Source organism: Coniophora puteana (assembly GCF_000271625.1).
Source record: "Coniophora puteana RWD-64-598 SS2 unplaced genomic scaffold CONPUscaffold_11, whole genome shotgun sequence".
In the NCBI taxonomy this organism is placed as follows: Eukaryota; Fungi; Basidiomycota; class Agaricomycetes; order Boletales; family Coniophoraceae; genus Coniophora; species Coniophora puteana.
The window spans coordinates 609,176-628,623 of NW_006913063.1; the positions used below are offsets into that span (position 1 = coordinate 609,176).

General features: G+C 49.9%; 7 protein-coding genes across 7 annotated transcripts; 3 read left to right on the forward strand and 4 right to left on the reverse strand.

Annotated features, from left to right (window-relative positions):
• Positions 1 to 558: 558 nt before the first annotated feature.
• On the reverse strand, positions 559 to 1,415 carry CONPUDRAFT_84084 (uncharacterized protein). The gene is made up of 2 exons (XM_007773866.1): positions 1,123 to 1,415; positions 559 to 950 (listed from the first exon to the last, which is right to left on the reverse strand). Exons 1-2 carry the CDS (start codon positions 1,148 to 1,150, stop codon positions 697 to 699), a joined length of 282 nt encoding a protein of 93 aa, XP_007772056.1. The 5' UTR covers positions 1,151 to 1,415; the 3' UTR covers positions 559 to 696.
• Positions 1,416 to 1,841: 426 nt separating this feature from the next.
• On the forward strand, positions 1,842 to 2,220 carry CONPUDRAFT_156868 (uncharacterized protein; the record flags this gene model as incomplete). Its single annotated transcript, XM_007773867.1, has 3 exons — positions 1,842 to 2,028; positions 2,079 to 2,097; positions 2,157 to 2,220. 3 exons carry the CDS (start codon positions 1,842 to 1,844, stop codon positions 2,218 to 2,220), a joined length of 270 nt encoding a protein of 89 aa, XP_007772057.1.
• Positions 2,221 to 2,410: 190 nt separating this feature from the next.
• CONPUDRAFT_75502 (uncharacterized protein) lies at positions 2,411 to 3,581 on the reverse strand (the record flags this gene model as incomplete). Its single annotated transcript, XM_007773678.1, has 3 exons — positions 2,411 to 2,581; positions 2,811 to 3,154; positions 3,416 to 3,581. 3 exons carry the CDS (start codon positions 3,579 to 3,581, stop codon positions 2,411 to 2,413), a joined length of 681 nt encoding a protein of 226 aa, XP_007771868.1.
• A 1,197-nt stretch (positions 3,582 to 4,778) lies between these two features.
• On the forward strand, positions 4,779 to 5,824 carry CONPUDRAFT_167773 (uncharacterized protein; the record flags this gene model as incomplete). Its single annotated transcript, XM_007773868.1, has 3 exons — positions 4,779 to 5,128; positions 5,188 to 5,297; positions 5,382 to 5,824. The coding sequence occupies exons 1-3, from the start codon at positions 4,872 to 4,874 to the stop codon at positions 5,822 to 5,824; spliced, it is 810 nt and encodes a 269-aa protein (XP_007772058.1). The 5' UTR covers positions 4,779 to 4,871.
• A 197-nt stretch (positions 5,825 to 6,021) lies between these two features.
• Positions 6,022 to 6,327, reverse strand: CONPUDRAFT_156870 (uncharacterized protein; the record flags this gene model as incomplete). Its single annotated transcript, XM_007773869.1, has 2 exons — positions 6,022 to 6,090; positions 6,139 to 6,327. The coding sequence occupies 2 exons, from the start codon at positions 6,325 to 6,327 to the stop codon at positions 6,022 to 6,024; spliced, it is 258 nt and encodes an 85-aa protein (XP_007772059.1).
• A 2,157-nt stretch (positions 6,328 to 8,484) lies between these two features.
• CONPUDRAFT_61779 (uncharacterized protein) lies at positions 8,485 to 9,853 on the reverse strand (the record flags this gene model as incomplete). Its single annotated transcript, XM_007773591.1, has 5 exons — positions 8,485 to 8,708; positions 8,757 to 8,948; positions 9,004 to 9,080; positions 9,138 to 9,333; positions 9,706 to 9,853. The coding sequence occupies 5 exons, from the start codon at positions 9,851 to 9,853 to the stop codon at positions 8,485 to 8,487; spliced, it is 837 nt and encodes a 278-aa protein (XP_007771781.1).
• Positions 9,854 to 18,149: 8,296 nt separating this feature from the next.
• Positions 18,150 to 19,322, forward strand: CONPUDRAFT_75504 (uncharacterized protein; the record flags this gene model as incomplete). Its single annotated transcript, XM_007773679.1, has 5 exons — positions 18,150 to 18,234; positions 18,298 to 18,594; positions 18,655 to 18,744; positions 18,791 to 19,225; positions 19,297 to 19,322. The coding sequence occupies 5 exons, from the start codon at positions 18,150 to 18,152 to the stop codon at positions 19,320 to 19,322; spliced, it is 933 nt and encodes a 310-aa protein (XP_007771869.1).
• Between the last annotated feature and the right edge of the window lie 126 nt (positions 19,323 to 19,448).

The window sequence follows — 19,448 nt, forward strand, 5'->3', positions numbered from 1 at the left end:
TTGCGCAGCCACGGCTTGCGGCTACTCAATGTACATGCCATTTTCTGATTTTAGGTATTTTTATACTTAATCGCGCCGCGGCGACCACCTGTCAACCTTTTCGCAAATAGCTGTAATATAAGTGCACTAGGATTGATGCGACACTACACGACCAATCATCTGGGTAGGAGAGTGGTAACATTGGTGTAATTTAGGGATTAGATTAGATTTCAGATGGTGTGCTTGTGTCACCTCTCTCGGGATCCTGAGCTCGACAACTTGACGACTTTACACAATGATCATAACTCACGGTGGTTTATACCGCAACATATGCGAAAATGGTTTTACATCTCTATGATGGGTCTAAAAAGTGTATTAGCGGCTAGTCAATAAAGCACAAATAAAATATCAGATTTGACGTACGCAACAAGCAATGGCGAAGGAGCAAGCGAAGGAGTCAAGAAGGAATTGTAACAAGGCGTGGTGTCTCGACGCGTCGAGTGAGCAAAGCACTGCCACCAAGGAAATGCATCGCGCCCTCTGGAATTCCACTCTCCAGTTCGAACAGTCTCCAGCCATCCAAGTTGAACGTTTCGCTCGCTTCTCCGGGTCTTCAACCTCTTCAAAGGCCAGCGGAGGCTCATCTTCCTGCGACTCTCACTCCAGTAACAACCAAATCACTGCCTTGTGAACATCGCATCAACCATGACCCTCACACTACGCTCGCCATCGCAGTGCTATCCAGCTCTTCCATGAATCCCAGTAGGGCATCATCCTCACACCTTCGACATTACATCGCAGGTCATCGAGAACTAGCACGGAAGCTGGTGGTAACGTGGGCTCCTCTGTGATGAGTGATGGGCTAGGAGGAGGAGGCGGGGGCGAGGGAGAACTGGAGTTGGCATCATGCTTATGGGACAACTGAGGGCAGTGGTTTTCGGAGCCTGCGAGTGCGGTGTATAATTGCAATGGTGCGTTGTGGCACCTTGCTTATTTGCCTTATTTGTTGTAGGCTAGCACTTACGATGAACTTCGTGATCTTGGTCTTATGTTGCTTCGCTTCTGCCCGCCTCGTCACCTGGGCATGTGTCGTATCCTCAAACTCGTCTATCTCTCTTCTCACTCCCCAACATGCACCTCCAGCAATATCCTTCTCTATCTCGCCATACATGCCCGATGCACGTCTGGCGGCCACACCACAATGGTCACATCCTAGCAGATCCCATCGGCATGCACAAATCTATCTATGCATGCGAGTGGGCGACGTGCGCGTTCACATGCATCACGCTCATCTCGCATTTCCACTCGTACATCGAGCAGATGCTGCTAGCTTGCATGTGGCCAGTTCAGCATCGTTTCCATTACCATACACAGCTTCATAACCGTCTATCTTCGCCTTCTCGTGCTCCTCTCTCCTTGTTCTTCCCCTAATCTCCCTGCCAACCCATGCCCGTGTTCGTGTCGTGGCGAGCCTTGACCTTTCCGCTCCGCGTGCCTAGCTGTTTTCGCTCTTATCAATGCTTCTTAGTTTCCTCACTCTGAGGAATAGAGCCGCTGACACCCTTTTCTTGCAGAGGCTCTTCTCGTCGTTGCGGTGACCTGCCCGATCAACTGCGCACGTCGGCCGTCTCTTAACCTTAACCAAAGAGCACTCAGGCGCCACCGCCGCCCTCATCCGGACCCACGTTCGCACACGAAGCCGCTTCCCGTTATCTTTTCCCGCCCCCAATGTCGACACAACCTATCCCCGCCCTTCCACCGATACTTGAGCCCCGAAGTCAGTGCACCAACGAAACTACGGATCACCGTCACCTTCCTCGCCATTATCGCTTGCACACTCGCAATGTCTCCGATCCCGCAACATGACTCCTCACGCCATTCACCCGCTCAGACGCGTTCGCCAGCAAACGCGGGTGCAGCATGACATACCCAATGCAGTGGACCAGGTCGACAGACGCACGCCGGCGTGGGCTGCGTACACTATCAAGGCCGAACACTGCCTATCGTTGGAACAACATGTCATTTGCACGGGCAGCGGTGGACAGTCGGGTGCGAGGCGAGGTGTGTGAAGGGCGAGAAGGAGTAGGAGCTGGATGTAGTGCTTGAGATTACGTTTGGGTGAGTGAGTTTATCCTGGTATTGCCCAAAAACTAGGCAATGGCTTAATGCTTGTATAGGCCGCCATCGGAGGGCATGATAGCGGACGGCGAGGTCGATCCCGTCGGCGCGTATACACTCTAGGGGTGTGGTGACTGTTCGCGCTTACAATCACTCTCGGCGCATTTGTGTTTGCGTTCCCGTCCGAGAAGAAAAATACATTTTTATTATTGAATAAATATTCCATTTTCTTATCTCCAGCCGCATCCTTGTCCGCTACCAGCACCACCACCAGTCGTCGTAGCGAGATCATCTAGTAGCACGCACCGGTACTCTAATGAAAGCTTTCTTCCAAAGGCGAACGCCAATTGAACCCTTCGCGCTCCACGCGCATGGCCCGCATTTTCTCACGTTCCGCGCCCTCTCCCAGAGCTCGCCCGTTTTCTCGCACTCTCAGCTTTCCATGACCCTGAGATGGCTGGCTGGCGAGCGTTACATGGTGAGTCTATCAGTGATATTCCTCAGCGACCTAATTATGACTCCAGCGTTCTAAACTTGTGCCTCGTGCGATCCATCTGCACAGGCTCGATTCCTTCTCACTCTTAATCGTATGTCTCGCTCACGTCCTTCATCTCATGTTTAGCCGAGATTGCTCTATATTCACTGCCGTATACGCTGGGCGCGCAACTTCTCAGCATGTCGATTCAACCAAGAGCTCGTGAGTCGCTAATGACCCTTCGTTCTTTGTTTTTCCCGATGCCATTTGAGTTGTTGCGCTCGCAAACGCCACGTCCGTCTCGGCGCCTTGAAGTCGCAGCAAGCGTGCACTGCACTGGCACCATAACCGCCGTACCTCTTTCTCTGCCCTCGAATGTAACCCCAAACCGATACATCATACCACTTCTCAGACTAAATGACGCATCAACATCTCCAGCAAAGGCGTCTCCGTGAAAACGAAACAGTACAACCGCAGCGATTACCTCGACTCGACGCAACGGTGAGCCCCACCTCTGCCACTCCCTTCCCTCTGTGCCCGTGTCCGTCGCCCCTTCCCCCCTTTCGTATTGTCCACCGTAACCTGCATGCGATGATGAGCATATCTGTTCTCCTCGCCCTCCCCGTCTCCCTTCCCGCTTACAGCAGCGTCATCAAAGCCCTGAATGCCTCATCCTTCGGCAGGGAACAAAAACAGAAAGCAGACGCCAGCCTCGGTGTGTGTCCCGCAGCGTCTTGTTCGCCCGCATCCGTGAACGCTGTCGGCTCGAAATAGAGCCGCGCTTGTGGAGCACTCGGCGCACAGGGCTGAGGTAAAGGCACTGCTGGGGCTGTTCTTACTTACTCGCATCTTCTTTCCGCTTTTTATTCCCTTTCCTTCCTCGCATACATTGTCCATCGAGCTCTCTTCGTTTCGTCGTTGATTTATCATCTGACCAAAGTTCTCGGTATACTCGTCGTCGATACCGATAGCTTGTAGTGCATACGCGTTTAGGGTCTCGGTGTGACATGTGGCGCACACACGGGACTTCGAACCTCGATGTTTGTTATTTATCACGCCTATGCCAGCAGTGCGCACAATGTTCGTGCTGATGGCGAGTCTACAAAGGATGGATTATGACGCCGACGGCATTGTACAAGCCCCTGAGTTATACCCCTGAATCGGACCCAGTCTCCGTCTCGCGACTTTACACGACCTGATTCAGAGGCTTCTTCTCTGAGTCTGCCTCTTCACTAGTACATCACCCGAGCCGATGAGTAGAACGGATTTTGACATGACAGGTCCCAAGAACACGATGCTCGTGCCATGATGTCAATGGCTCGGGCCTTAGGAGACTGTGGGTATTGCCATCGCACTTCGTCCTTTTTCTCGACTCATCATCACTTAGATAACTCTGAGTGTCCTGGTGAGTGGCTGGACATCATGTCCGCTGGTGACGCCTTTGCCGCAACCCATCAGTGGTGTCAGTACCACGCACCTGGTCAAGCATATTCTCCCGAAAGAAACGAGCACGTAGTATGTTCAACATCCACGACGAGGCAGCCGATCCCTTTGTGCGTGTCCCTTCTCTTGCTGTATCTCGCTGCGCAGCGCTTTACCCGCTAGTGCCCGACTCTAGGATTTCACCGTCGCACCCACATCCGTGACATTCACACCAGCCTCCCACCTCACCTCACCCTTCGACCTGTCCTGCACGACGAGTTTCAAAGACTCCTCATCGCTGCCCGACTCGGCCGCAGAGGACCCTCCTCCGTAATGCCCGCCCGAATCCATACAAGGAATGCGTCGAGGTCCTGCAGTCCTTCATGTAGAAGCTAATATACGCGTTGAGAACCCAGATGCGCGTAAAGCAGAAAGTCCATGTATTCACCTAATATACGCGTTGAGAACTACGAGGGACAGTAAGTACGCGGCTGTGAATACATGAGTGAAATAAATGTACCCCAGACGCGCGTAAAGCAGAAAGTCTGGGGATCAGAAACGAAACGCTACTGGTATAAGTAACCGGATGAGGCCAACAGAGACCGTACAGCTGGTAACTACGGATAATGACAGCTGTAGCCTAAACGTCAATACGAAAGAGGCAGAATGAAAGAAACAACAACGCGCCAGCAAAGAGCTAGCGAATATATGCACAGAAAAGGTATAGTGAGGTACAAACAGCCTAACGAACGCTGACGAACACGTCGACCGACGCGCGAGATCTCCGGCATCCGGCTTGTAACTCCAACACTCCATCCCCAAGGAGGTCTATTTCAGCGGTGCGAGCCTTATCACGCAGCGCAACGGGCTCGTGCACATGCTCCTCGAGGCGTACAACCAGCACTGCGCGCTCGTGCTCCGCCCGGACGACGTGTGGCTTGCCATTCTCACGCAGTTCTCGTTCTTTGTGAACGCGCACGCTGAGGAGCTGCACTCCGCCTTCGTTTCTCATGAGGGGAATAAGGAGCTGAACGTTAGCGCTGTCGGGTCGTGGTACAGTGTCGACTTTGGGAGCATGGCGCGGCAGATGGCAGGCGAGCTCGAGAAGAACATGAGCGATCCGAAGCTGCGCGAGTGGGCGACGCTGACGTTCAGCACGGGACGCGCGACAACTGGGTCGCGATTCTGGAGAGGATCGGGAAGCTGGAGGAGTACGGCACGGAGTACGGCACGGAGACAACGGCGTGGTTCTACCTTCTCAAGCCTATCGTCGAGCGCTTTGTGCATGCTTTCGACGAACCCAGTGGGTCGGAGAATATCGATTTCTAGGGCAAGGTCGCGGATGGGCACAGCGGTGGTAGCGGGCCTACCTATCTCATGGGCTGAGTCACCGCGTTCTGCGTATTCACCACCGAGGGGAAGTGGCAGGGTCCGCGTCTGCAGAACCTGCCCTCGTCGTCCTCTGACAAGAGCTACACGGACCTCAGCGGCGAAGTGTTCGCTGCGAAACACTTCGTCTCGCACCCGGAGGGCGACCCCTTCATCGGCGACCTGTACCTCACGCTCAACGATGTATCGTACCCGCACGTCAACACCGACCAGATTCCGCCAGGCACGGTCGAGGTGGACGTGAAGCTGGACGACAACGGGCAGGTGTTCTCGACACTGCTCGTTGCAGGCGGCGTGGGCAGCGTGGTGTCGTCGAGTGGGGACAAGGCGCTGTCGGGGTCAGGAGAAAGGGATACGGTGAGGCCTGTGCCTGAGTGGTGGATGTTTGTGAAGAATAAGAAGAGCAATGAGGAGCCCGCGAGGCTATCGAGCATGGAGTAAGGGATTGTTCCACCGGTTGTATTCTAGTTCGGATATTGTAGTCGTAGCCTATATGCTTTCACTGTAGCCAACAATGGCATGCGTGTCTTTTAACTGAATGCGCGTTTTATCAACAATCGACATGGCTATTCGTACACAGTATCATTTTCCCTGATCCAAATTTCGTCTTCACACTTTTCCCCTGTGCAAATTCGACTCTAAACCCTACTAGTGCTCGCCTCACCCTCGTGAGCAGGTGCTTTGTCGCACGCCTTCTTCAATTCCTCCTAGCCAGAAATCAGGAGCTACATAAGCAGACAAAAGAAGACACATACCGCGGCGGAAAGGGCAATCCGAAGGATAGTTTGAGCCTGTTCCTCCTCATATGCATCCTCGACAAACTGCTGGTGAACCATGTCTTGAATGTATTTCTTCACTTGAGGCGACCTCTTGAAGCGTTCGAAAGACCACTCCCACGGGTCCTCTTCTACTTTCCACATGGGGAAAGAATCTGCACCTAGCATGATAGCCGCTTAAAATGGTCAAAATGAGTTGTAACCAGTGTCAAAGAGGTGAAATTGGATACCAGCTGCAATCTCTTGTCTCACTATTTCCCCTCCCTAACAGTAAAGGTTCAGCTGGTGAAACCCGACAACATCAAACGCTTACTTACCCTGGACTCCTTATACTAGTGTCATGGGTTGATTGACATGCCCACCAGCACAAGTGACATCAGGTGTCAAGACACTATGTTTATTAAACAAATGCATACCAGCTATATCACCCAAGTTAGCAAAAAATATTATAAAAAAGGAAAGCAATCTCACATCAATAAGCTGCACAATTAAACTCATGATCAGAAGCTGCACTGTGTACAAGAATAAGCCCACCTAAAGTGAAATGTATTAAATAGAAATAACGATAAATATAGGTTAATTTATGCTCACCTCCTAATTTTATCAGTTTGTGATCACTATAGTTAGGAAATGACCTAGGAATGGAGGACAGTACCTGCTGGTAAAGTATGAACATCAGCCACATGCAGGATATAACACCAGGACTCACCCACTGGCAGATGAGAGTGGCCATATGAGAATCAACCACATGCAAGAGATAACACCAACACTCACTGCCTGGCAGATGAGAGTGGCCAGATGAGCATCAGCCACATGCAGGACATGACACCAGGACTCACCCGCTGGCAGATAGGGGTGGCCAGATGAGCATCAGCCACATGCAAGATATAACACCAACACTCACTGCCTGGCAGATGAGATTGGGCAATGAGTATCAGCCACATGCAGGATATGACACCAGGACTCACCCACTGGCATATGAGGGTGGCCAGATGAGCATCAGCCACATGCAATACATGACATCAGGACTCACCCGCTGCCAGATAAGAGTGGCCAGATGAGCATCAGCCACATGCAGGACATGACACCAAGACTCACTGCCTGGCAGATAAGAGTGGCCAGATGAGCTTCAGCCACATGCAGGACATGACAATAGGACTCACTGCCTGGCAGATGAGGGTGGCCAGATGAGCATCAGCCACATGCAAGAGATAACACCAACACTCACCATCTAGCAGATAAGAGTGGCAAGATGAGCATCAGCCACATGCAGGACATGACACCAGGACTCACCTGCTGGCAGATAGGAGTTGCGAGATGAGCATCAGTGACATACAAGATATAACACCAACACTTACTGCCTGGCAGATGAAAGTGGTGAGATGAGCATCAGCCACATACAAGATATAACACCAACACTCACCCCCTGGCATATAGGAGTAGCAAGATGACCATCAGCCACATGCAGGACATGACACCAGGACTCACCCGCTACCAGATAGGAGTCATGAGATGAACATCAGCCACATGCAAGACATGACACCAGGACTCACCATCTGGCAGATAAGAGTGGCCAGATGAGCATCAGTCACATGCAGGACATGACACCAGGACTCACCATCTGGCAGATAAGAGTGGCAAAATGAGCATCAGCCACATGCAGGACATTGACACCAGGACTCACCCGCTGGCAGATAGGAGTCATGAGATGAGCATCAGCCACATGCAGGACATGACACCAGGACTCACCGCCTGGCAGATAAAAATGGTGAGATGAGCATCAGCCACATACAAGATATAACACCAACACTCACTGCCTGGCAGATAATGGATAGATGAGCATCAGCCACATGCAGGATATGACACCAGGACTCACCCCCTAGCAGATGAGAGTGACCAGATGAGCATCAATTATATGCAGAGTATATCACTAGAACTCACTCCCTTATCATTTAAAGCACCAAAGCCTGTCAGTTCAAAGTCTGTGATGATGTGTAATAGCAGCTTATACCTTTTTCACTTCTTTTGCATCCTTCACCCACTATTGGAAATAAAGTCATTTTGTGCAGTTGATTTATATAATGACTTACTTCTTCTGGCTAATATTTGTGGTATACCTTAGCATAAACCAGATATTTAGTACCACTGATACTTACCATAACCTGGCACAGAAAAAAACGAGAGGTTACTTAAGCAGGTTTTGATCAAGGTAGATCCCATACCTGGTCATTGTCCTGCACAAAAATACTGATTAATTTTGCATTTGATCCAAGTATCACAGTAAACACACCCAGTTGTGTGGATAAATGAGCCAAATGTTCGCTATTACTGTGGATATACTATTTGATTGTGTTGACACTCTAAATCACTATTAACAGACAAAAACCAGATATGACTCAAGACATGCACTTGCCTTGCTGCTTCTTGCATGCACAGATGTATGTTATTCTGCTGCACATAGACAAACAGCTGGCGTAGAGACAGATCGTCTATTGCCACAGCTGTCTGCTCAGACAGTTCTGGACACTGTGTCTCAGCTTTGTCCATTCCTACCATATCTTAGTGGGTGTGATGATCACCATAGGATAGTTACTCACTCTGGAGCCTCACAGTGGCTTTGGGTGGATTGACAGTCTTCATGATGCGGCTACAATAATGCTCTTGATATCTGGCCTCTGCTGCCTTGTCGACATCGGCCTGGCTCTGCTCTGTCATCTCAATAATATCGAGGTCATTGGCTACCCGATCCAGCAGTGCATCATATTTGGTGAACACCACTACCACCGGTACTACACAATAAAATATGAGTTTAGCCTGTTCCAAACCTGATAATGACGCTCATACCATCTGCAGTATCCTTGTTGAAAAACGCGAGCTCAGCCTCAACCAACGGACGCATGTTGTCCATTGAGACGCAAAACCTGTCAATATCCCATTATCAGCATGTTCAGAAGAATGTGGTCGATCAAATATATCACCAGATGGCATGCAAGCGCTCTGCTAGCGAAGGCCTGGACGCTCGCTCACGTATAAAATTGTGTATGGTCTGGAACTCATTGACAGAGCCAGCCTCAATCCCCCTCGAATCATGAAAGATAAAGCGACTGCCTGAGTATGTGATCTGATTCGTGATATCATGGCGTCCGCGCTGTCGCCAACAGTAAGACAGCGAGACTCGGAACAAAGTGTCGTTACCTGGTCTGAAGGCCGAAGGATGTCTGTGTTGCTCATTCGAGTCTCAGACTTGCTGCGTTTCTGTAGGTTCAAGTTAAGAGCCATCATCAGAGTAGTAGACCATGACGAATCCTTACCGTGTGCATCCACGACGGAGGGCGAAGACCTTTCTTAACCCTTGACCACGTCAATCCGCGCTTCGGCTCCGTTATCTGTAGGAGAAACAAATGAAGCATGTAACTAGCTAGCTGAGCGAGTTCACTCGCCTCGACGCTTTTTACTTCCATGTCTGGTGTAGACGGGGCGTTCCAGTGTTCGAGCTATGGGGACTAAGCTTGCAATGACGGTAGCGGCAGTGGTCAGCATGTCCACATACCTTATTCCCATCTGCGTCGTACACTACAGGCTCGGTGTCCTTGTCGACGTTGCATACCTTTTGGAGGATCGTTGTCTTCCCTGCGTTCGCTCGTCCGATAATAAGGACTCGGAAAACGGGGCAGGTCGCCCGAATTTTCGACATTTCGTCGAGCGAAGCTGAGTCTGAATTACTATCATAATCGAGGATCTGACCCAGGGGTGGAGATGAGTCGGACATTATGGGACGTGGGCTGAGGATTCTTTTCTGGCGAGAGAGAAGTGGGCCGGAGTCGACGAATATGTAGGCGACAACAAGAAGAGAGAGTCAAGGGCGTCGAGGCAAGGAGCAGAACCCACGGTCGAGCGTCTATCTGCATAGCAATTCTCACAACGCTTTCACTACTTTGGGCGCGATCTTACGATCTCGCTTTGCAATGAAGTCGATATGGCTTATTTTATCCTGAGGCACAAGCTGCAAATCGGTGGGGCGCAAGAACTAGCTGCATCGGTCAGTGCAAACGGCGCCCATATTATGCTAACACTCTTGCGAACACAATTTTGGCCGGATCTTGGCCTCGACTTACTTAGTCGCTGATGGCTCTCTCGTGATACGGGGAGCAGCTGTGTGGTTAGCATTGAAAGATATGTTGTTATATTGTCTTGCGCTCGTTTAGTGTGTTCATGACGAAGTTAGCAAAATGATAACTGGTGCTCGGCGAGCACGCGTGGATGTATAGCAGCGTTCGATATTGAATGTGATAGGCCACTCACCCGCTCAGATGCGCTCGCCAATGACGTCCGACTGCAGCAAATTAACATACCCACTGCACCGGACCTGATCGGCGGGAACATGCCGGCACGAGTTGCGTACATCACCATGGTCGGGCGCGCGGCGAGTCGTATGAGGGACGAAGGGATTAGGCGCTGAGTGCATACTTGCGATTACGTTCGGGTGCGCGAGTTTACCTCGGTGTTGTGCCAAATCTGGGCAGTAGATAATGATCCACATACAGGCTGCAAGCGGACATCCTGGCGGGAGGCGAGAACGATCCCCCCGGTGTATATGCGCTTGGAGGACAAGTTGGTGAAAGTTTGCATTTGCGCTCGCACTCGGTGCTTCCGTATTCGTGTTGCCCAATACTGAGTTCTGGCAGGTATCATCTCCAGTCGCAGTGTCACCATCCATACCACCACCACCAGTACCCGTCCGTAGCGGCATAATATCAGCACGCACCGGCAATGCTATCGCCACCATGTGGATCCGCAGGTCTACTGATGTTATGGCTGCACTCACAGGCGTGAACATCCTGGGTGGCTACTAGTATCTCAGGGTCTTCAGATATGGTGATGACGGATATTAGTGTGCTCTCAATGTTCTTACTAGCTTAGGTACATCAATGTAATCTGGATCGCTTGCGGAGACGTTTATCATTTAGTCCCTCTGGATGCTCATGACATTGATGTGTAGTGTATTTTTGACCTTAGTAGTGAACGAAGGCGCTTCTAGCCAAGTTCTTGGTGTCTGCTCATTTGATGATGAGTTCTCTCGTGATACGGGAGCAGGGAGCATGTAGTGAGCAGCAAACATATTGGGCGGCAACAGATGCCACTCTTTCATCCATGACCGTGGCAAACGAGAGATGGACTTGCGGTATACATGCGTCGATTCAGCGCTCAACCGGTCCAGCACCCTCTGACCTGCTTGCCTGTGCTTCACTTCCAATTGGCGCTCTCGAAGACAGTCATGGCCAAAGTATTGTTCGAAACGTGTGTGGCTCACAAAGTAGACTGGAACAATGCAGATGGGATAGGAAGGAAGCCCAGACATGCTCAAGTTCTCTTTCGAGGGATCGGAGATGATCGATACTTCGATATTCAAGAAAAGCTACGTGTGGTTCATATTGGTAAGGACGGCACTGTAACGACTTGGTTGTAAACTAAAAGAAGAGCATGACTGCATAACAATTAAGTCAGCTTGACGTCCTACATAATGTGAAATCGAGGGGTACGATAACAGCGGTACGCCTTACAGGCCTACGCCGATCGTTTTGGGGTACCGATGAATGCCGTCCTCCCACCCTGTCACGGAGCCATAGGAAGGTTATAGCTGCAGAGTCCCTATGCTAGTTTTGGCACTCCACGAGGTTGCACTTTTTTTTTGGACGCGAACGTTTCTTGAGCGTCAAATGAGACAGCATGTGAGGAGCATTGTATCAGCAAGCAAGCAACGGTCTCGCAAGTCGGGCTTACCGTCGTGGAGCCTTTGAAGCATGAAACATTATTCGATCAAGTAATATATCCATGCGGCATGCGCTACGAGATGCACTGTGGGACGTCGATACTAAGACCTGGAAATAATGGAAAACTATAGTAGTACTCGCTATCGTATGCGAGCTTCCGTGTAGAACACGACTAATTTAATCCCCGGGTGGCATCAGAGTGGAGCATCATCGTCCTTTGTTATCTCATTCTACATAATGATGAGAACGTGAATTGCTGTGGTGGGTGTCAGATCGAGCTGCGCGCAGTTCATTGATGTCTCGTGGATCAAGAGGACCTGCGTAATCCACGATAGGCGTCCAAACAATCAGAAATAGAAATGCATATGCACCAATTGAAGGAACACGCTCAGATTGGGAGCTGTGGGCGTCCAAAGATGTTAGAACGTGCCGGCGCACGGTGACTGATTCACGGCTAGTCTAACCTTGGTCGCACGCAGACTCGGACACATCTCGCTCGAGAATCGAGATCTTTCACCTGCCACCCCGTCCAGACAAATTCGCATCACCGTGATTGGTCAAAGAAGTCCTCCGGCTCTACAGGTGGTGCTCGCCTTGAGGTTGAGACTCACATAGTCTACGAGGCTTTTTATGCGCTCTTGCAAGGCGTCGACGTAACTCCGAGTCTCACATTGTGGTCTTTGCTTCCCTCACATGTTGCTTTACTGATGACCAAACCAGGTAGACATGTATGACGAGGCTCGACATGATCGAGCAAAGGCTGAATAGAAACAGGTTTCTGTCTTCTGCTTGCGCAGGTCAAGGTCTGATGGGCTGAGCTTGAAGCGGGACTGAGGAGGGCTGAGATCATAACTCTGAGCTCGGTCATGATACATGCACAAATAGGACCTACCTTCCGTGCATTTCATACATTGGCCGTGGCGTATTAAATCATATGCGAACTGTTAGTGGAAGCTACACTACTTACTCTTGGTGACGCAAGGTGCTCGCCGCTCAGGGGGAAAGCTAACCTCAAGAATAGCGCTGAATTATTCCACCAGTCCAAGTCGAACAGGAAGCTCATGGTGACGGCATATTGAGAAAATCGCAATGATACATAGCTGTACATGAGGACAGAGATGAAAGTCCAATCATCGAGACATTTGATGTCGGTCAAAGTCTTAGTCAAAGTCTCAAACAACTATGAACGGCTCAGTGAGTGAGCACGGTATGCAAGGTGGAATAGACGAACCTCCCGCACCGACGTTACCTGAGTTCATCGCGATCGCCCGCGCCGTGTGCGACACTCCAAACCCCAACAAGCTCATCTCTAAGATCTTCGACATGCGCTATGATCATTGCCCTCCCTGTCTTTCCTGAGAGCGACGACACGTCCCACCATGACCCACCCGTCTTGGTTTTGAATACCTCACCGCACCAGCGCCAGCCGAAGTAACGTTGGATCACCTCTTCTCTGGTGTTCATTGAAGTAGCCCCGAGCCAGAGTCGTGGCATCAACCGTCCGTGTCCGCCTGGATAGTGCAGGACCATACCACCAGGCCGACTGCTCGGAGAGAAAGCAGGCTTCCGTTGCCTTTCGTACTTACAACCTTCACTAGAGCATCTGGGGGAATGATACCCGTCGGCGAGAAACGGTGACGACGAGAGTGAGAGAAAATGTCAACGTACTCTCGAGAACAGTGGGAGTGTCCTCGACCTTGGGGATGATCGATGGAGTAAGGAACGACTATCTTCCGCAATTTATAAAGGTCTGCCTACTACGGGAGACTATCGACGGAGGTCGGACGCGTCGACCCAACTGAGCTCGGCCCGGCCCGGAGACTCAATTAATGTTTGATGCACAAGACATGCCGTGCTCCGCTACGGCACAGTTGAATGCTGATGGCCTGAACAATTAGAACATGTCTAATTAGCCTTCTCACACGTGTGGCTAGTCACACTGGAAAAAAAAAGGGTAGAACTGCCACTGCTGCCCGAGCCTAAGCGCAAATGGTACATTGGACGCGTAGACATGTGGACTAAAATACATGGCGAGAGTGATTAGGTACGGACATATGAAATAAACCATAACTTGTAATGGTACGATGCCGGCAGCCGTGAGGGTGGGTACTCGAATCTGGCCGAGCGCGGGGATGAGTGAATCACCCCGAGGGGCGAATACCCAATCGATCGTCTGCGGCGGATCGTGCCACACCGTTAGGCGAGTGTCATCCGGTCTCCTATCTCGTCTGGGCCAATCCAAGCGCGACGATTTCCCGTATAGTTAACCTTCTTACCGTTATTAGTTTGGCTCTATTTGGCTTTCGCGTTGGACTGGAGGCCCGAGGGCCACTGATCCACCCGCTTTGAATGCTCCTATGGGTAATACTGAGGCCCCTCACGATGAATTGATGTGTAATCAAACAGTAAACCACTTAGAAAGCTTTCTTGGCATCTTATTCACTTTACAGTCTCCTGTGCTATACCGCTGCTGCGCATGCCTGCTTTTCGTCAGCAGACCCCGACTTCAAGTCATCTAGGCCCTCCTTTGGTTTACTGTTAAATGACACTACCCCTTGATTGATGTTTGCCAGCCATCCTAATCCGGCTCTTCATTTAATCTGTCGAAAGCTCCTTTCCTAATCCTAAGACAAGAACCCTCTGTACGTGTACATGAAGCCCCTGGGTTTTCCTGTATATAAGGAGGCCTGTCCCCGCACAAAATCGCTATCCGCTGGTCTCCTCCTGCATCTACCCCTACTCCTCGTGATAACGTCTGTGCCCCGTTCTCCCCGTCGGCGTGTGTATAATGTAGTTCGTAGGCAATGTCGAGTGCTGAATTCGTATCGAATATTGTTCCAGCCGCCATGCCTCCCCCAACCATTATGCTTCGTGTCCAACCTGTCAATTTCGCCGCCACTCACTGCTATTTACGATTCTTTCAGTACATATTCCCTATGATATACCGTATGAAATGCGTCTCTGCGCACTATTTTACTGTGTTGGTATGTCCAATAATTTTGCATACACATTTACGCAAATCAATAAGCTGGATGCGATCAGAGGTGAGTTTTTATCAACGCCTGAGCCATAATGGTGAACTAGTCTGCCTTGGTTCTGACGTGTTGTCAGCTCGTATGCCTTTGACTCCGAGAAGCCATCAAACACACTTGATTTGCGCTGAAAGGGTTCGAAAAAAGAGCAATCTCAATTTCTAATAAGCTTGAAACACCGCCTGTAGTATATACCCTAAAAGCAGACGTCCAACAAAGATAATGTTGATTAATCGTTTGAAAATCTGGCATGTAATCTTATAGTTGTGTCCAGCTTGGCCACTGACAGATCCCCCCATTCGCAATTAAGGGTACCTTTTTGAACGCGTATAAGTTTTGGCTTGCATTCTGGATTTCACACGCACTTGCCCGTTGTCATCTTCAACACAAGCTTATTTACGAACAAACTTTGCTACAGATTGTTAGTCACTCCTTGACCTGAAAACGTTGTGCTTCCCGTGTCCTTGCGTAACTAGGTATTGTTGTATTAAAATAACGTGTTCCCTACCCTTGCCGTCTAAATGCCGGAGAGCAGCGGAGGCGTGTCTTGTACACGGATATTTGTATGCAGGCAGAGCGTGGGGAGGACGCCAGTCGCTCCTTCCCCGCACTCTGCCAGGTAAGCCCACGTTCAGATTCCTTATTCCTTATGGCAGCCCAGAGGACTGCGAGGCACACGGCAGGCGCGTTCTTAGCGAGAACGCGGGCGCAGGAGGTTGCTCGCAGGGCTGGCGTTGTGCAAGCTGGTCTCTCGCTGGCGGATCGCAGGTGGCACGCGCTCGGGCAGGTGTGACTCATTAGACTAGGTAAATTCAGTTTAAACTCGAGAAAAGTGGAAAACGCGAGCAGCGTACGTACGGGATTGCGCTAACAGGATCCAAGGTGCGGAATTAGGGAGGAGAGAGAAGGGGGGAAAGAAAGGACGCTGATAACAACCATGGCCAGCGCGAGCCTATTATCATGACAGGGGATTAGACCATAAATGGATAGATAGATGCCGAGATAAGGAGGCCAAATATGAACATCACCAAGCCAAGATAAATATTGAAGATACGGGTAACGAGGTGACTGCACGCAATTTGGTACGTACAATGTTTGGCGCGCTATGCCACATCAAGTATTGTCACTTGGGGTGTCCTGAACTAGTGGTTCTCATCCGTCGCTGTCTTTTTTTTTTTTTGCAATGTCCTTATCACTGCTGTTTTCACCACATTTGTGACGACCCAATATCTTTCTCGTTCCCATCCATTGGGTCAGTACTACCATTACCCACACTTGCACCCTTTAGCTTGCTATGAACTACCACTCTGATGTCATTGCCGCACCTCATGGTTCCCAATTGATGATAACGAACTTGAAGTGCACCCTGATATCCTTATTGAGTTCTTTGCCGATGTATAGAGTGTGACATACAGGTCTAAGGGTAGATGAATCTAAGGAATTACTGTAACTGAGATGTGACGGATCACTTCATACCACACCAATTGTCTTTATGTCTGCTTATTGGTGCAAGGTTCGAGGAGAATCAGGGCTTGAAAGAATCCATGTGTGCGATTGGACAGGATATCTTCACGCTCCCCTTCCTCCGTCCCTACGCCCTTTTTGCACATGCTTAATAGTAGATTAAGTGGACGACTAGCTTCAGATTGAGGAGCGAACGTTCTTTGCCCGTGTTTCTCTCGGTGCGAGCCGTGCCCTTAGGTTTCAGGATAAGTGCATAAGAGAGAGGAGGAGCGGGACATGACAGAAAATGAGAGGTCTAAATGCAAGATTATTCAACGTGATGGCCAGGATCTTAAGGACCACCCAAGAGGGAACGTTTACCGAGCACACTGTACTAAGCTGGAGGACTATGCAGCATGATTGGGACGAGGGAAGTGAGCACGTGCTTCACCTAGCGTCGTGAGCACCGTGACGCATGATACCAGTAAGATTAGAGGCGAAAGGAAGAGTAGATGTCAGACTGGGACGCCAGTACTATCTAGTCTGGAGAATCCAACCTGCTTCTGATGCGGCACATGCCTCCCTGAACATCAAAGTGACTTACCATTGAATGGGTTAGCCAGAAAGATTAAGTTTACCCAGAAGCGTGCTATCACCAGTGCGGCAGTGGCATGACTCAAACTCTCCCTTGAATCAGCGCCAATGAAACGTGTTGATGCAGCGGTTTGATTGATCAATGTGGTATCAACATACTCAATTAGCTGCGGAAACCGGTGGGTACAAGAACCGACGGTCCTCCTATTGTCCAACACGTACGTTAGCCACTGCCCCGTCTGTGCTACTGCGCATTCTGTTTCAGTCCTTGGACTTTCCGTTTATACGTGCTCGCATGTACCCCCTAAATAGGTTCCCCTGCAATAGCAGTGACACGCTCAAAAAAGAACAAGAACCGACGGAGTGGTTTATCTTTCTTGAGAGGCACCAAATGGTTCATTCAAAAAACAGCAGGGACACACGCAAATACACATAATGAAAACTTCGTTTGATGTGTCTGACTTTTCTAAAAGGGGATTTTAATGTTTCCTTAGAGCCCACCATTTCGACGCGTTGGAATGCCATAGAAATGCCGCCATATTGTAACCAAGCCAAAAAAAACCGAATTTAACAGCAAGTTGTTACCACATGGGTCTGTAAGAATTCCCGGGGCACCATTTCAAAACCCAATGTAACGCCATTTTATTGCCGTTGACAGCGTGTTATAATGAAAAATCAATTATCGCGCGTTGTAATGGTGGTCTCGGGTATCAAAATGTGCTAGAATTCAAAACATTTTCCCCTGAGATTTTTCCGACAATTGGTGCTCGAGAAGCTGGAGCGGGAGGTAAGAATAGATGGATTCAAAAAAAGTTGATGCAAAGCTACTGCAAGAAGCCCTAGTGGTACCCACCGGCCGGGAGGCACCGACACCGGCACGCAAACGGGACATCAAGAAGTACTAGTTGGTAAAGGGTTGCGCTGGATATTTTAGCCGCGTGAATAAACTTCAATCGTAGACTGATTGATCGAGGTAGAGGGAAATCAATTAACGCATGAGCAAATCGATAAGATAATGTACCAGCCTATCTGGGTTTGCAATAGCTACTCTAGAGTCATTTCGCTCCTTTAGTACTTTGCAGCCTGGCCGATGCATAAAGAGCTTCGAGTTCCTAGTCCCTAACACTCTCAAGTCTACGAATCCTCTAAAATGGTCCAGTACGTTAAAACAGTCAAGATCCATTACGGTTTTCAATGGGCACCTGGTACCGTAGACATCAATGGCAAAATGGGGGGTACGTTCATCACGAGTACTTTGCTGTTTGAATGTTTGGTCCATGTTCTCACCTGCTTAATAGGCGAATACGTCTACATCATTCCCGAATTCACCTCTAACAGAGCTGAGGCCGCCTCGTTGTTCTCGTTTACGAAGACTCATACCAAGGACTTCTGTGCTGGAGATATATCGAAAGGCGATGGGAAGGAGTGGTTCCGGTATATCGTGGCTTACTACACGTTTGGCGCCCACGCTGCGATCACAAGTGTCTGGATCAGTAAAAACAGGGACACGACCGAAGGTGATGGGCGCACAGAGGATTTTAATAAAGGACGCGGCGGCGACTTTCTTTATCTTTGTTGGGAATACGAAAAGAACAGTGAGTAGATCCTGAAGAAATGGCGACCTAACTCGTATTCTCAATGTTTGTTCGTGACAGCTTCGCATAGCCTCTCGATTCCGCTTTTCACGATGTTCCCGGGTTGGGTAGTATTGCATCACCTCTTGAAAAACAAGGCAGTCACCGCAGGTAAGCACTCATCTCCGAATGTAAGCAGTTTCTGAGTCTATCTTAGACCACCCATACTATACGGTGGATGAAAGCAGGGATAACCTGCCTGAAAATCAGCTCTTCAATGTTCGGCTGGGAAACCTTGTCTTTTCTCAAGACAGCGTCGCGCCCATATTCAGCAACAACACTAGCGAGGAAGTAGTGAAGATGATCAATGAACTCCTAGATATACCAAATCTAGAGGATCGCAGGCGAGTTATAGAGGCTCGCTTCAAAGAGCTAAACGTCGTGCCTATTCGCCGCCACAGCGGGGACCAGTTCACCGATCAGCTTGTCCTTTCGCTAGACAACAGAAGATTGGTGGTCATGCGCTCCGTTCTTCCTGAAGATTCAATGATCGCCGTCCGCGTGGCACCGCGTGGCGAGAGGGAGAAGATTAAATGGAGGTGGACATCTAATGACGAAGGGTTTTGGATCAAAGTACGAAGTGCACATCGGCGTGAGTGTCCTTCTCCTTCCCGCTGATACCTCGGAACCCGCTTAGCTCATGGCGATGATGTCTATCCCCAGCGCCGCCTAAGCATGACGAGCTGTGATGGCATGATCGATTGTGGAGATTCGATGTTCTGTCATAGCTACTCGCGTTTGTACAGCAAATCTTGTGATTTTTCTTTACCTTCGTTTCTATCTGCCTTTCACGACGTAAAATGTATATTAAGCAC

What these genes read in the sequence shown, in the direction of transcription:
- CONPUDRAFT_84084 (XM_007773866.1), bottom strand. Translation starts at nt 1,150, where the DNA reads ATGTATGGCGAGATAGAGAAGGATATTG. An exon ending in CGAGATAGAGAAGGATATTG is followed by an intron (nt 951 to 1,122) that starts CTGGAGGTGCAT and finishes GCCACAACGCAC; the next exon opens with CATTGCAATTATACACCGCA.